This window comes from Epinephelus lanceolatus, chromosome 6 (genome assembly GCF_041903045.1).
Source record: "Epinephelus lanceolatus isolate andai-2023 chromosome 6, ASM4190304v1, whole genome shotgun sequence".
NCBI lineage: Eukaryota > Metazoa > Chordata > Actinopteri > Perciformes > Serranidae > Epinephelus > Epinephelus lanceolatus.
Genome location: NC_135739.1, coordinates 10038933 through 10056132, shown reverse-complemented (window position 1 = coordinate 10056132; position 17200 = coordinate 10038933). Strand labels below are relative to the sequence as shown.

The window sequence follows — 17200 nt, the reverse complement described above, 5'->3', positions numbered from 1 at the left end:
TCTTCCACCCAAGGCAGTAACAATATAACACCAGAAATGAAAGTGACCACAACACTAAGATATTTGGCACAAACAATTACAGTGCTGTCAGTCTCCTCTTGTGGTGCAGTTCACTTCATGACCACTAGGTGTCCACATCTTCCATGCTCACAAAAGGACAACCAATCACATCTGATGGAAGAATGTGTCACACAGAGTTGCTCTGAGGATTTTCCTAATCACTCCTAAGCTTTGACTCCTTGCTAGAAATTTTTAGGCTTAGTTCCGACCCCTCGGAGTATCACCAGAATGTTTGTGGCTGTTCTGCAAACTGACGTACTTTACACACAGGAACGCCACTTGTCTTTTGAGGGAGTTTTTTTGTCTTTTGTTATAAATAAAGGTGCTCACAAACTACTACTGCAAAGGATTAAGTACACACTCACTATTCAGGTTTGTATGGTAAGGTCAGGTTTATTGGTCTACCAATCTACCAATCAGAAAAAACTACACTTGATCATTTTGCTCCAGTATATTAAAGTTTACTTTATATGATTTAATATGAAAGTGACATTCCTTAACATCTGCTTCAGGATAAAACACATCAGTTACACATGTAAAGATGAATATAAGGGGAATTATATACTTTTGTTTCCACAGTGAAAAGACTGGCCAGTATTTTATTTAAAAACATGACCTTTGTGCTTATTTATTAGGAGTCTTTAGTATGAGAGATTTTCTTCCATAGCAAAGTCTTGAGGTTGTTCAGAATTAGCGAGTGCTCAATCTCCATTTGCTCTGCTGAACCTTTCAGTGCGATGCAAGCGTACAGCTGCTTCTCCAGCTCCTCTCTCACATCCGATGGGGCACCTCTCAGAATGTAGTCCTTGAGTGCCTCACAGGCTTTGGCTAAGTTCGGCCTGGTGACCTCTGTTGTGCAGCGGTGCTTGGTGAGGTCACAGGAAGTGAGGCAGTCTGTCCCATAGAGACAATCCTCGTCCACGTCGCAGCGCTGCTGCCTAACACTTTCTTGGAAGATGGCTTCGGGAACAATGTACCGCGCATCCATCACCTTCAGGTCATGGCGGTCATTGTAGCCAAAACTGGTGGCGCTTACATCGCACATGAGGAAGCTGCCAAAAGTGCCGTGGAAAACGTCCTCGACCAGTTCCAGCAGTCCGATGGAGATCTTGGCCTTGTGTGGCCAGGATGGGGTGAACCACTGGTCCATGCTGCGCCGCAGGCCGGCAGGAATCCACAGCTCGATGATCCAGGGTAGGCTGATCCCGTACAGAGGAGAATATGGCACCTTCTCCATCACATACAGGTCTCCACAGAAGCCCAGCAACCTGGGTGTGTGCTCTCTGTCTTGCAGGACTAATGCTAACAGGAATTCATTGAGCTGCAGCAAAGCCCATGTGGAGCGAGCCTCGGGCAGTGAGATATGACCGTCTTTGTTGGCATCTGTTATGGACAATACTTGAGTCGCCAGGTCTGCGAGGTTGGCCTGATCCCCCACTTTAGCCTGTGAAGACAGGAAAGTTTAGAAATAAAAACCTTTAAAGTCAAACTTGGTGTTGGATTTTAGTTCATCTAGAGTTTAACCTCTTCCACCCCACCCTCCGTACCATAGATCCTTTTTTAGGGGGGCATGGGGATATTTAGGGGGAGACAGCAGCTCAACAGTATATGCCATATAGAAGTTGTTAACATCATCTGAAAGCAGGGAACCTGAGGATTAATTTGAGCTGCAGCTCAGCACTGTGTGTCAAGTTTTTCTAGTCATAAATCTATAATAAACATGCTGTTGTAGTTAAGTGCCTATTCAAACTGGAGTGTTGCAGCAATTCTTGGGTTGATAACCATTTGTTATACAGATTTGGTGCTAAATGTCATCATATTCGAACACTCAAGAAGTGATAAAAATGTTCAAAATTACCTTCAAAATACCACATTAAATGTCCAGTCTGTGGGAATTAGGAGCATACACTGGCAAAACGGAATATAATAACTGTATTTTTTTTCCTTAGTGCATAATCACCTGTTGCGTTTTCATTATCCTTAGAATGAGCTGTATATCTACACAGGGAGCAGGTCCTCATCTACGAAGATTGCCATGTTGCATCACCATGTTTCTACAGTAGCCCAGAACAGACAAACCAGACACTGCCTCTAGATAGGGTCATAGTTCGCAGCCCCTCTTTGACACAAGCGTCACAAAATGATTGACTTTTCAACTTGAAACTGCTTTATTCAATGTTTAACAGTTTAAATCACCTGGTCCTTTTGTTTTGGAGAGGAATAGACCTCTGCGGATAATTCAGCTCCCGCTAAAAACCTTCTGAACAAATAAAACTAAGGGAATTCTAACCAGAAGTTCAAACTGATTGCATTCTACAATCCTCGCCACTAGATGCCACTAAATCCCCCTAAATCTCACACACTGGAACTTTGAAGACACCAAGACCTTGAAGAACACCACAGAAAAATCCATGCTCTGATTTGGTATCATAAACCTTTGACATTTTATTGGTAGGAATTGCATTTTTCAGCAATCAGATGGTGAGCCATAACACACATGAAAGCCGTACATCATCTGAATGACCGAGGTCTCTGTGTTTGGCTGTGATTATCCTAGAGGTCACTGTATGTCATTTATACAGTGATGTCCTTTTCCAAAAAGAGGTCTCACTACAATTAAATGGCTACTATGGGGATTAACATCATCACACATGAATAAAATTAGGCTCATTGGATCCACAAGAGTCTCAGCTTTCCAGTCATACCCAATGTATGCAATTCTACGACTGCCAAGGGATCCAAGTACGCAGAAATATTCAAATACAATGGGCAGAAATAACACGCTTATTCTGCATTTGACTAGCATAAAGGTGGACATGTCTGTCTTACAGGTATCCATAGGACCCATTTTTATTTAGATATCCTGAAGTGAGAGTTCAAGGGAGCCCTGTGAAAATGGCCATGCCAGTTCTTCCCTGGCCAAACTTTGGCCAAACATTGGAGCGTTATTTAACCCTCTTTCTCTACTTTCATATATCTTCATTCTAGCTTTAAAACTCAGCCTGCTACAACCTCTGAAAGACAGTAATGTTGGCAGAGGATGCTGATGTGACATCCCTGCAGAGTGGAAGAGGTTTGAAGGCTTCATGACCTTTAAGTGGTTGAGGATCATCTCTCTGAACTTTTCCACAGAGGTCCCCTTGATGGGCTTGTTGAAGGCTGCAGCCTCCTTCCTGGGCTCCATCTCACTTCCCAAATCATAATGAGGAGCCTCCTCCATCTGGCACTTAATGACTCCCTCCAGGTCTCCCCAGCTCCCAGAGTACACCTGAAATACACAGGGTAGGCCTGAGGTGCAGCTGGATTAACAACAAGCAGACTGGAGAGGAGTGTTGGACTGAAAAAACACTGACCTGGCTGTTGGGCTTGGCAGTGAAGCACTTCCCCAGGTAGAGTGTGTCTTTTTCACATAGGCTGCTGCAGGCCGAGCCGTCGATGACCCCCTTTCTGTATTTGTCACACTGAAAAATACAATGGAAATATGGGTGAACTGCATGGAGGACAACTGGAGAAAAATTGTTACCAGGAGTGAAGAATATAGGACGTATGTAGGACAATGTCTGGGTGGGTCGATGCAAATGAAATGAGAAATAAAATACTCACTATTGAATTTTTGCAGTCGTGCCCACGACACAGCTCCGTGTAGGCCGAGTACTCGACATAAACTATCCAGCTCCCCACAAACACAGCCAGCCAGGAGAAGAACAGGTACTTCATATGCAGGTAGGAAAATTTAGCCTGTTGGAAACAAATTTATATAAAGATTTTTTATCATTTTTTAGAAAATAAAAGCTTGCAAATGAGATAAAAACTGTTCAAGATTCAATACGCTCACATATTAAGGTGCGGCGGTATATTGAAAACTGCATCTGATTCTTAGTCATTAAATTATCTGCAGTCAGTGTGGATGTTTCAGTGCATTAAGCTGGCCAGGGTGATCTGAGGCCAGCCAGGATTTTTCAGATGACGTATATCATAATGGAGATTAATGAGAGGATGAGATGTTTTTTATCAGTCCCTTCTTTCATGTGGAGAGCACACAGTGCGCCCTTACCATAAAAATTGCTTTTTTTAAAAATCACTAAGCAGTGACCTTTGCATTACCCGAAATATTCTTAGAAGCAACAGAGTGTAACCTAGTGTTTCCCATACTTTGATTTATTTAATCTTATATCACTGTAGAGCTTTCTCTCTGTTTATCAGACCATGAGTGAGACATGAGACGCTTTGCTCCTCGCCTCTGTGGACTTCTTCCCCACGAGGAGAGCAGGCAGCTGCTCAAATTGGGCCAGCGTAAAGCCCCCAATGCCAGGTGTCACATCAGGACTGTGGCCAGTGGCAGCAGCAGCAGGTCTAACCTGTGTAATGGCAGCAACAGAAAGTTTGCTGATCCAGCAGGGAGTCTGTTCTGTCCGGTCCCCTGGAGATATTTTGCGTTGCTGTGGCCACTGACTGGGGATCCGCCTCTTGACCTGTAAATACCCCACTCATGAACTTTGAAGCTTCTATGTGTCTCAACAATAGCGGTTGCTAACAAGTGGCTAAATGAGACTACAAAACTTCATCATGCCCTGCGGTAGGGGCGATGTTAAGACATGCATCCGTAGTGTAGTTCATGTATAGGCTAATGTTAGCTTTTTACTTCTGGCGCTTGCAGTTAGGCTTCAAAAATCTTAAAGGTGATGTCAATTTATGAGGATTGCAGGATGGAGGAGGATGCAATAATCCAAAATAAAAAAACAATCCCAGTGGCTTTTTAATGAGGGAACCACGGAAATGCTAACTTCTGCTTGGGCCTACAGAAAAACTTCATCCCTGGGGCACTCTATTGAATCCGGCTTTCACCATCTGAAGGGACTTGCTCGCACATCTGCATTTGTAAAGCAGCCAATAGAAACGTCCTCTCTCTAAAATGACCTGTGATTGGCCAAAGTCTCCTGAACAACATTTCCTAAAGCCTGAAAACAGATCCAAGAGGAGGTTTCTCTCAGATCACTTGAATTACAATATGCTCAAAGGTTAATTATGGGATTTTTGGCCAGTGGTGCCAAAATTAAACTGCCTACCCCACCTTTAAAATCAGCCTGAAAAAGAAACATATCAGAACAGCTCTGTGCTGCTAATAACACTGTAAATTCTCTGTTGCTGATATGATGATGAAATGTGACATCAAAGGAGACAGCATTAAACTAATGAAGCTCAGGGTAAGTTCAATCAGGAAGACTGTCTATGTGCTCATCCATTTACAGTTCTCTCCCTCCCACTCCCACTGCTTCTTCAAATCAGCTGACTATGAGTGTTCACTCTTCTAGTTATCTAATCAAACTTTGCCACGATCTCTATCAGCCAATCAGGATGCTGCTGCAAAATTTTGAACCTGCTCTCTCCTCTGCTGCTGTCAGCCGTCATTTTATCCAGAATTGTCGTGCCCTCCTCCAGCTATCGTATCCGGAGTCCAGGTCAAGCTTGATAAAGGCCTATTCCTCTACTCATCCAGAACATCAGCACTTCTCCATCTTCTTCTCATCTCATCTTCACCACCTCTTTCTCCTGTTGAACTGGCTGAAAATACACTTTTTATAGACAGCTTGAAAAGAGTAACACTTTTCTCTCTTATCTCTGTGGAGCCAGCATCTATGGATCATTATTCATGAAACGAAACATACTGTATGTGCTCAGCATGTGGTCTGTCAGCTGTACAAAAATATTTAAATAAAACGTAGAGACTACAATGTAAAAGTCAATATGGCAGTCTTTTAATTAATGTTTACGCTAAAGTAATTTGGCCTCTGTGAGGGAACAGGCCAGTTAGTGGAATACAAATGAGCTCCAAACTGAGTCATATCATCATTAATGAAATTGCTTCTAAATAGGTGCTCGGTAATTAACAGTAAATGCTGTTTGTGGTCTGGCACAGCAGCACTGGAACATTTAGAGCGACTCCAGGCTCATTACCTCGTCTTTTGATTTTCTTTCTAATACCCCAGCTGATAAATACAGTCTGCTTGGATCAATAATGGCATTCTTCCAACTGGAAAACATTAGTGGGAGGAAAAAATGACAGAGTTTTTAGCAGTCCTACTATTAATGGTTCTTGCACTCTGTGCCTGACAGTGATGGACTCCCCCTGCTTCCACCCTCTGCTCCCTTTCAGTTCCAATTTTATTTATTGCCATGAGAGTCTCTATCTCCCTCCCCCTTCTACTTTTTCTTTCTGTCACACTCTGTGCTCCATCTTCCTCTGGGATCTGTCTGACCCAACTTTACAGTTTAACAGAAAATAGCTTGTCTGATTTTTAAAAAAGAAAACTTGGAGGCACAAGACGTGAGCTTTATTTCCAGTATTGACAAAGACATTATATTTATATCTGTCTCTAAATGGACCTTCCATCCATTTCCTGCTTTTGACACCAAGATAATGCAGAAATCAAGCTTTCAGACTATATGTCACTCTGTAATCTAATTTCTCTCCATGCAGTGGCCTTTATTCTCATGTTCATCTATATTATCGTCTTGTCTTGAGGGAAAAGTACGTCTGTATTTTCCTACCACTGTCACCAGAGCAGAAGCTGCCAGTGCCATTAACTGATTTTTGGCCACTTTGGTGAAGCACCCCAAACTGTCAGCACAACTTCAACATATATGTTTACATGCACAAAATGTTCCAGTGATTGCCCTTATTCAGAAAAAGACAATATTCCTGCTAAGCTGTTTATATGGCTGATAAAAATAATATTTCTTATATTCCTATTTACTTGCCTGATATCAGACAGGTTTGATAACTCTGATAAGCAGTCACTAAAGACCAATGTACCGCCTGAATGGGTCTGCACCATTAGAACACCAATGTATGCTTGTGGTGTGCTTAATAGGAAGAGTCTGGACACCATGTGACAGTTGCTGTAGCCGGCAGATAAGCCAGAATGGTGTATACGTCACGACGTCCACATGGCCAAAACAAGTCAAGGGAGACTGAAAAGACAGAGAACTGATGAATGTTGTTCAGACTTACATACTCCGATTAATGTGTGCTAAAATGCTCATCACGTCAAAATATGTATAAGTGGAACAGCTAGGTCTACATTTGCATTTTGGGCATGCATCTCTACTCCAACCTTGCTGGACTGTTTGGCTGCTTGATTTGTGCACAATGAACAGAGCTGACTGTAAACAAGCGGGAGGCTGTGTGTCACAAACTGCAGTAAAAACCCAAGTTGACACACATATTTCGAATGCACTGCATGTATGTCCAAAGAATGCTCCTAAAACCTGACTAATGTCACCATATCCCACATCTTACTCTGAAATGCTACATTCAGAAAAAGGCGTAATTCAAAATATCCAAAGAGTATGCTGTTTGTATGGCCCAAATCATATTCAGAATAATAGTGGAACGTCTCCTTTTACTTGTGTTTTAGTCCCTACCAACTTCTGAAGTATCTGTTCCTTTACTCTGCATTCACCAGCTCGTCTCTCACTGTGTTTGTCCGCTGTTTGGGGCTGAGCAGGTCATGTACAGTGGGTTTATCAGAGCGTTTTTACTGGAAACAGCTGCCTGCTGCGGCTGGAAACACTGATGAGAGCGGTGAGACTGAATCAAAACAGTAAAGTAAGTAGATTATATGATAGGTATGATAAATAAAAATATTAGAAACATAGAACACCAATATTTTCTCTTCTTCTGAGCTGCGCACTCTTTTCACATTTCACTTAATAACTAACAATATCTTTTATTTATTTAATAAAATACTGATTAGTGCAGCTTTTAATTGAACTGTTTGGTGCAATATAAAGAAGTTAAATTTTGTATTTCTTCACTGGCATTATATTCTGGCAGAGTGGAGAAGGCCGTGAAACAATATTTAAAGAAAAACAAATTCAGGTCAATTAAGAAAAAAATATGAAAAATATAATCATCAGAACATTTCACAGGTTCTCTCTAGTTGCACTGGGGTGACTCCAATCTCCTTGTTACACCCCAGCTTTCGGCGGCCCTATGGGACGAACAAAACTCCACCACAGACCCAAAATAACCACACAAGACATCTTTAAAACGCTAAAATCCATGGGATGTGTTAGCAAATAAAACAAGCAAGCAAACAAGACAACAAAAATCCCAGGCTGAGAGGCAGCAGGACCAGTTGTCTCCACACCAGATGCCTCTCTCCTCTTAAGCACCTCCTCCATCCCAGGTGCGATGCACCTCATTAAGCAATGCAGCACACATGGGCCGATCTACAGTGGAGGTAAAAGGGTCAGCAGCAGAGAGCACATGCAGCTGTAACACTCCGTACACCTCCTGTGTGTTTTCTGTCTACAAAATCAAGTGTGTTGTGTCACAGTCTCCTCAACATGTTTTAAAAGTCCAGTGTGTAGGGTGTAGAAGCATCTGGTGGCAAGTACTGGTATAAAATATTTTGTTTTCATTCGTGCATAATCACCTGAAAATAAGAATCGTTGTGTTTTTGTCACCTTAGAATGACCCACTTGTCTGAATATCTACATGCATTCTTTTCCAAGGAGTCCACCAAGTTGTTCTACAGTAGCCCAGAATGAAAAAAAGGCTGGCTATAGACAGGACCGTTCATGTTTTGCATCAGCCACCGTAGCTCTCATCCACACTTGGCACATGGGAGACGGTTCAGTGCTTCAATCTCACCACTACGTGCCACTAAATCCTACACACTGGAGCTTTAAATCACTTCCTGACTGCTGACCCACTGACAAATGTCGATATCATGTACGTACAAATCATCTTACGAACACCCTGCAGAAACAGTAAACGCTCCAATTATCAACGACAAGCTATTTAACTCATGCTATTTATATATGATTTCTGCTGCTTTATCTATCGATTGGTTTACTTACAAATCTGACCGTGCAGGCCTGCGGCAAATGCCACAGCACTGACCACACAAGTAAGTGCTGCCAGTACCTCCTATTGATTTTCACGTAGGTGAAATGCATCAACAGCAAAAGCATTATGGAAATAACACTCTACGGGGCAAAACAAATGTATGGCTGGCCTCTTTCTAATCGATGCTTTGTGGCTTTCATTTCAACTCTACCCGATGCATTTCTATCTCTGGGATTATGTATTGACCCTTTGTGAAGGGAGAGAGTTACACAAACACGGCTAATGATGTGATATTGATTGTGGCTGCTGTGACAGCTATTAATTAGAGACTGACTGGGAACTGTGGCCATGTGCTGAGGTGGGCGGAAAGAAACGGTCTGCCTTGATCTGGTTGAGCTCCTTCCTCTACACCCACCCACAGCCCTGTTAGGAAGCCTGTGTGCTCAAACCGTTTTAACCCCTGAAATGACACAAAGAATGAATACTGTGCGTTATAAAGTTCTCGCTGATGTTGATCCACTGAAGCAGAGATGAGATTAAAGCTGATCAAGAGCAGCACATCACTGTTCTGACACTTGGTTTTTGCAGCCTGCACACTATTCATTCATTATGTATGATTATAAAGCTATCCCTCAGAGGTTGCCGGTTAATGGGCTGCTGTGCAGAGCCGAGAAAGACATGAAAACAGAGAAACAAAAGATGGACGGGGCAGGAGGAGTGAATAACAGGATATATTCATGAAAGGTTTGCCTGACATCACTGACAAATATAAAAGCTGTACAGTATGTGCATAAAATGTTGAAGTCTGGGACCACCACGGAGAGTTAGCAGTCCAGCATGTCTCTCCACTTGTCAGAGACTCTCTGAAGGAATAAAAGGATGCCACACTGTCTGCACAGACACTACAAAGATCTGACTCATCACAGTCCAGACAGCAGGCAGCCCCCCCACCACCACCACCACAAACTCCAACCCCCCAAACACACACACACACACACATACACACACATACACACACAAAGCAAGCATTTCCATGCTGACTCAATACTGCGACATTAACACATGTGAACTTTATCAGCAGTTGTTCTGTCTGTCATGACGCTGTGAATCCAACAAAGTAACATCCAGAACATCGTGCACACACTCCATAAACGCAGTCACGTGTTATTCCTGCATGGACTGCAGCTTCCTGTCAGGGGAAACCCCCTCCCATATCTGAACCAACAAGTGCAATGTGCAAAAATATCCCAGAAGAATTATCTCCAACATACATTTGGTCTGATTCAACATCAGCTCAGTTTATAGATAATGGACGACATTTATAAATCCTAATAAATCAATACTGAAATCAGTCAAATTGGCTGTTTACCAGATGTTCATTTTCCAAACTAACTTATCTCTCCATCTCTTGTATTGCTGCATGTGACGCGGAAAGCGTGCCAGTGTTTTTGTTGCACTAATATGCATAAGAGACTGTAAGAGGGCCAACAAAATGTCAACCACTGTCTGCAGCTTATTTATGACCTGGTATTAAAGTTTACTGGCTGTGCACTCGCCTAAAGAGAATGTATGCTTGACATCATCATAACTTCTGAATTAGCCCAGATGAAATGCTCCATTTTGGCAAGTTTGACATCTCTATTTTAGCTAGTATACATAACTGTTGCAGTAAAAAAAGATGTAACAATCCCTGTTAATCATATGTTACGTTTAATGTAAAATATAGAAGATTACGATATAAATTCCAATTCATGACATGAATGCAGCACATCCGTGAAACAACACTACAACAAAGAGCCTTTAAATAGAAATGGAAATGATACAAAACTAATGTTCACACAATTTGTGAAGTTGTTGAAAAATTCAATTGCACTCAAAAAGGTACATTTTCAGAATGAGCCAAGCTCTTAAATGGGCAGGGAGAAGGATTAAGGGCCAGTCCTAATACCCCCCCTTAGCCTTACCCCTACATTTGCGTGTTCCCGCGAGGGGTAGGAGTGTCCCAATTCCTTTTTGTGTGTAGGGGTAGGGGGCATAATGAGGGGTAGTGGGTATGAAACCAGCCCTTCGGAGCGAGGGATTTCAGATGCCAGCGAGGGGTAGACGTCGCCATGGCTACCACCGAGCAAGAGACGGGGAAAAAAGTTCATACATAGCTAACGTTACCTTCGTCAGGTTGCTTGTTAACTAGCTAGCTAGCTTGCACTATCTGCCGTCTGTCATCTGTCCTGTTATGCAAAATTGTCTGATTTTTCACATTACAATAACACGCCAGCTAGTATAACTATGCTGCCTCGTAATGTTAGCTGGTTAGCTAGCTAGCAGAAGTCCCCTGGTCAGTGGTCTCGTTCCATCTTATTTTAAGCAGGCGGCCGTTCAGCCCCTCCTTAAAAAGCCCAACCTGGACCCCTCCTCACCACAAGACTACAGACCCATCTCCAAGCTCCCGTTTGTCTCCAAGCTGTTAGAGAAAGTGGTGGCTAATCAACTCACCACCTATCTGACAGCAAACCACATCGGACACAAATTCCAGTCCGGTTTCCGTAAAAATCACTCCACCAAAACCACCCTCCTAAGAGTAGCCAATGACATTATGATGTCCTCAGACTCAGGCAAATGCTCTGTACTAGTCCTACTAGATTTAAGTGCAGCGTTCGACACTGTAGATCACTGCATACTTCTAGGTAGGCTTAGGGACTGGGTGGGCGTGACCAGAACTGCCCTAGCTTGGTTAGCCTCCTACCTCAGCGATAGATGTTTTTCTGTGGCTGTCGGCCCTTATAAGTCTGACTCCACCCCCCTTCACTGTGGTGTTCCTCAAGGCTCCGTTTTGGCCCCTCTCCTGTTCACCCTGTACATGCTCCCCCTCAGTCACATCATCAGTAAGTTCCCAGGCATCTTCCATCACTGTTATGCAGATGACATTCAGCTCCATTTCTCATTCAAACCAGAAAACATGCACAGTCTCAGCACTCTCCTTGAGTGCCTGGCGGCCATTGAGAGCTGGATGGCCAACAACCTCCTGCAATTAAATGCTGCGAAGACCGAGGTCCTAGTCATTGCCTCTGACAGTGTCACTGCCAGGGTACAAGAACATCTGGGGCCCCTCAAGAACAACGTCCACGCAAATATAAAGAATCTTGGTGTTCAATTCGACCAGTCAATGCACCTAGAGAAACATGTGAAGTCTCTGTGTCGCAATTGTTTTTACCATCTGAGAAACATTGCTAAACTCCGCTCCATTGTGTCTCACTCAGAACTAGAACTGTCAGTCCATGCCTTTATATCATCCAGGCTCGACTACTGCAATTCACTGTTCACATGTCTCAATCAGTCATCCATCAACCGCCTTCAACTTGTACAGAATGCAGCTGCCAGATTACTTACTAGGTCAAAAAAGTCTTGCCATATTACACCCATACTCGCCTCCTTGCACTGGCTACCCGTCCCGTTCAGAATCCAGTACAAGGTGCTGCTGCTCACTTTCAAAGCCATTCACGGCCAAGCCCCCAGTTACATCTGCAACCTCATTCACCACCACACCCCCAGCCGGTCCTTGAGATCATCTGACCTGGGCCTCCTCTCAGTGCCTCGGACCCAGCTAAAGACAAAGGGGGACTGGTCCTTTGGGGCAGTGGCCCCTAGGCTTTGGAATGCACTCCCCCTGGGTCTGAGATCTGCCCTGTCAGTAAATAGTTTCAAGGGTCAATTAAAGACTCACCTGTACAGACTAGCTTTTGAGTGTTAGGCCGTATCCATTGCTTTATTTGCCGCTTTCTGTTGTTCTCTCAGCTTGTCTACCTCATTTCCTCTGGCTTTGCAGTGCCATGTGATCATGTTCTATTGTTATTTTTATCTATTTATGTATTTTATGCTTCTACATGCACTGACCTTGCATTGCCATATACCTGTGTGTATGTTTTTTCTAGAATTTTCAGTTGCACGTTTATTGTGACCGACTGAACTGTGGTCTTATTGTTTGCATTGTTAAGCACTCTGTGTATGCGTACTATGAAGGGTGCTATATAAATAAAAGTTTACTTACTTACTTACTTACTAATCTGTCGTTCATCAAACGAAGCATGATGAATACAGCAAATGCGATCAGTAGGATGAACTCAAGTGGAGACTCCATTGTGGATGCCTGTTGGAAATGTAGATGGCTCGCGGCTTCCTGTTAAAATTAGTTATGTATGCGTGAATGTAACCGACGTGGTGACGTAGTGAGTGGTGTCCCAATTCCTTGGGAAAGATTTAAACCCCGACCCCAAGGGGTAGTGGGCAAGGGCTAAGGGGTAGGGGACAAGGGGGGGTTATTGGGATTGGGCCTAAGAGCCATCTAGTGGTGAGGATTGTAGATTGCAATCAGCTGAAACTTTTCCCAGTGAGAATTTCTTCAGTGTTCATTGTTCTGGACATTTTTACCGCAAGCCAAATTAACTGTAGAGGTTTTGTTCCTCTCCAAAACACTGTCCAGGTGATAAAAATTGGTAAAAACACTGAAAGCTAACTACAGTGGCCAAAACAAAAATGTGAAGGGCTCTGTTTCATCTCAGTGTATTAAATATCTTTACCTACACTGACATTTTACCAAAATTAACAATATAAAAAACAATTAGAAAATAGTAAAAACTAAATTGGTGCATGCGCGACTCACATCCATGGTTAAAACTCAGATTGTGACACGAAACTCAGATCATGACATGTGGTTTGTCCAAGTGGTGTAGTCGTAGGTAGCTGTCTAAGATGGCGGACCTTTTCGCATATGCGCAACTCACATCGACACACGTCGTGTATTGACACAGACCCTCAGTTAGCGCGCCGGGCTCTGAAGCCAATTTTCGTGGTGGCCAAACAGTGGTACTGCAATTTCCGAAGTCCGTCAGGTGATGCCATTGGGCCCAAAAAGACTTTTTCCCACAGACTTACATTGGGAAAGAGATGTCTGTAAATCGACACAAGTCTCACAAGTCCTCGAAATCCGGCGCTTGGGTAGGGACTTGAGGTGTCAGACACCAACGATAAAAGGTGTCTTTTAACGTCGGCATGAATCGCAGCCAGCTGCCGTTGTAGTTTAAGGGCATCCGGCGACACGGTGGGACACTTATAAAAGTTAAATCGGTAAATCAGTGGATACATTTTTTTTTTTAGCATCACAGTCCCCATGAAATGTCTCGTTTTAATATCAAGATTCAATCCATGTGGTCCGATAACATTTGGTTAGTTTAGAAGCGCCACAAGATTAAATCATTTTATTCCCATTGAAGTTAAAGGAGCACTTAGGCAGAGGTAGCCATCTTGGCCGGCGGAAGTCTGTCGCGCACTTACTCTATGAGCCCAGTTAGTTATTTTTTGTATTAACTGCCACTGAGCAACTCTCATAGGTAGGGTCCCACCTTCAATGCTGTATCCAGGTCTCTTAATACATCCATGATGAGGACCCACTCAATATAAACAGCTCATTCTACGCTAACAACAACATGACAAATCTTATTTTCAGGTAATTATACCCAAAAGATAACATATTTATTATATTTCATTCCAATTCTGGACCTTTAAATATGTTATCTTACATGTAAAATACAGAAAATTACCAAATAAAATGTAATCTAAAACATAAATACAGCCCATCTATGGATAAACTACAAAGAGCCAGTCAATAGAAATGGAAATGCTAAAAAACTAATGTTAACGGCAGTCGATTAAGTTTTCAATTGGCACTTCATGCTTTTAAACACTTAACCATTAACCTGAACTCTGCAGCAGGACATGAATACTATGAGACAAAATGATCTCTTTATTGTCTGTGAGGGGAAATAAGCATGAGCAGGAGAATTGTGCTCAGTCTTTTTGTAATATCCACACTCGAATGAAAAACAAAATCTGCACAGGAACAAGACCACGTTTCCAGTTTATACAGGACTTGTCAGTTTTTGTATTCCAGTGGAAATAGCTTCTCTCAGAGGATCGCTGAATGACACTTCTTAAGTTGTCACTGGAAGGCTGAGGTGGCCTAGAAAACTGAGCGATGCTGGTGGCTGTCCCTGGAGACTGGCTGTTTCTCCCTCCATTCACTGCACTTGACAGTTTTTGTCTCCAACATGCAAGGACACGAAGGTAACACACGGCAGCAGCTGAGACGCAACTGTCTGACCGAAATTAGTGAAGCAAATGGCCGTAGCTGAACGTCTCAAAAATAGATGCAACTGGCAAAATATCCAGTCATAACTGTGTGACGGTGCAGGGAGGCACTTTTAGCACTTCAGTCAGCCAGGAAATGTCTTCAAGTGGACTTTCTATTAATGATCTGACTCTGTGGATCATAAATGTGGGTTCCTCAGACCTCCACATGTCCTTGAGGGGCTTCCCTGGCAGAGTTTAATTTTACTTATGAGGAATGCCACTGTGGACTTCACCTAATTCCACTCACATCAAACTGTTACATAATGTTCCTCAACATCCTCCAGATGAGGATAAGCAGGGCAGCAGCGTGCCAAACACAGGTCTGTGATTTAATATTCGTTTGCATGGCAGGAATTGTTTGGTGATGCTTAATTTAAGTGAATAAAGGCAAAGCACTTCTTGCTCTGTGGTGACCCCAAAACATCACAGAACTATGCAAACAGCAGATGAGTTATATAATGCGGGGTGATAATAAAGTTTTGCACATTCAGAAACAGCCTCTTTTGAATGTATGACTGTACCAGATAGATGTAGCCTATCATGGACGTGGTTGCTACAGCAACGGGGATCAGGAGGATGGTTGATTCCCGTCGAGCCGTCGAGCATCAAGTGACTTTATGATTCAGTCTGGAAAAACCTACACAGCCATGCCTGCAAATTACCACCAATCCATGTGCAATATGAAGGTCATATGGTAAAGTGGAAAAAAGGCTATAACAGTGATCAGACGCGTCGTCTCTTATATCTGCCGGTACCATCTGAGTGTACACAGATAAACATGCACAGAGCCGGTGTAGATTCCCAGTTGGACAGCAGCGTGCAGAGGGATTTCCCAGAAGCTTACCTGGATGTACAGAGGCTTTCTGAAGAACCCCCATGGAAACAGACCTCTTGCCATGGCAAATGAAGAACATCTCACAAAAGCTGTTGAAGGGGGAAATTCGGCGCACACTTCACACGGTGTCGGGCAACGCCTATAGGACTGACCCTGGAAATGTTCCAGATGTGAAACATGACTGTTTCTGTCGGCGGCAGCGCCGTGAATGTGCGTCTGGATGCGGCGAGGCGGCAGACTGAGCTGCGCCCGTCGACTGCAGCGGAGTGAGGCTCATATTGGCCATGAGCACTTGTGGGGCGTTTTGACCAATTACAGAGAGGAGGATGCGTGACAGTTTGTATCCGTCTGTGGTTCATGGAAAATATAGCTTACATGCAGACTGCAAAGGGTTCTCTAACAACAGTCCTGAGCCTTAATGGAAGTCTTTTTCTTAACCGCCCCAATTTGTCTGTTTGTTTAGGTGGCAGCGGTTTGGATGTGTTATTTAAGATTCTATGCGTAAAAGCGCGCAAAAACCACCTGTGCTTGTTGTTTATTTTATAATATGTGAGAATATATCTTTTTGTGTGTGTGTATGTACGAGACAAAGATTTCACATGTAAATTTAACACGTGCATCCAACCAGTATAACATAATCACACAGGAAATGCCCAAAACCCACATGTGCATTTATTGCATTCAAGTTACTGCATCCGAAATTATTTATGACATCCTAATAATGTTCACAAATTCACCTGCTGCACCAGGGGTGTAGCACAAAAGTCTGGACCCCTGTCCATAGGCATTCTCTATGGGCCCCTCCCACCACCCACAGTTATTCATTGTACATGCTGTTCTCACTAGCCCCTTTTAAATAGGAATTGTGCAAATTTGCAGGAAAGCCCAATCAGTCTTCTTTCAGCATTGGCAGTATAAAAACAAAATCGGGGAGTGCAGCAAAATGCCGCCTACCTACTTTTGTTTATACAGAATGTGCCTTTTTTGGGGCAATGGGGGGCGTGAGCAAGTAACAAAATGTGTAGCTCAGCGTGTGACATAAACAGTGACGTGGGAGGGAAGCCACGGTTCGTCAGTCCTTCGGTGATTCTCTCTTAAGTCGGCCCGTCCTTCACCGTCCCTGTCAATTGACGGTTAATGGCCTCTTCGTTTGCGAGGGCAAGGAGGGCGCACAATTCCTTGTCTCCCCAGTTGCTCATCTTTACAGTGTCTGTCAGGTTTGCGTTTCCCTCTTGCTACTAGCTGCTCGCTAATTCCTGCTATCA

At 43.3% G+C, this 17200-nt stretch overlaps 1 protein-coding gene across 1 annotated transcript; it reads right to left on the bottom strand.

The window, feature by feature from the left end:
• Positions 1-433: 433 nt before the first annotated feature.
• Positions 434-16544, bottom strand: dipk1ab (divergent protein kinase domain 1Ab). The gene is made up of 5 exons (XM_033621011.2): positions 15945-16544; positions 3664-3798; positions 3414-3521; positions 3152-3328; positions 434-1504 (listed from the first exon to the last, which is right to left on the bottom strand). The coding sequence occupies exons 1-5, from the start codon at positions 15996-15998 to the stop codon at positions 692-694; spliced, it is 1287 nt and encodes a 428-aa protein (XP_033476902.1). The 5' UTR covers positions 15999-16544; the 3' UTR covers positions 434-691.
• Between the last annotated feature and the right edge of the window lie 656 nt (positions 16545-17200).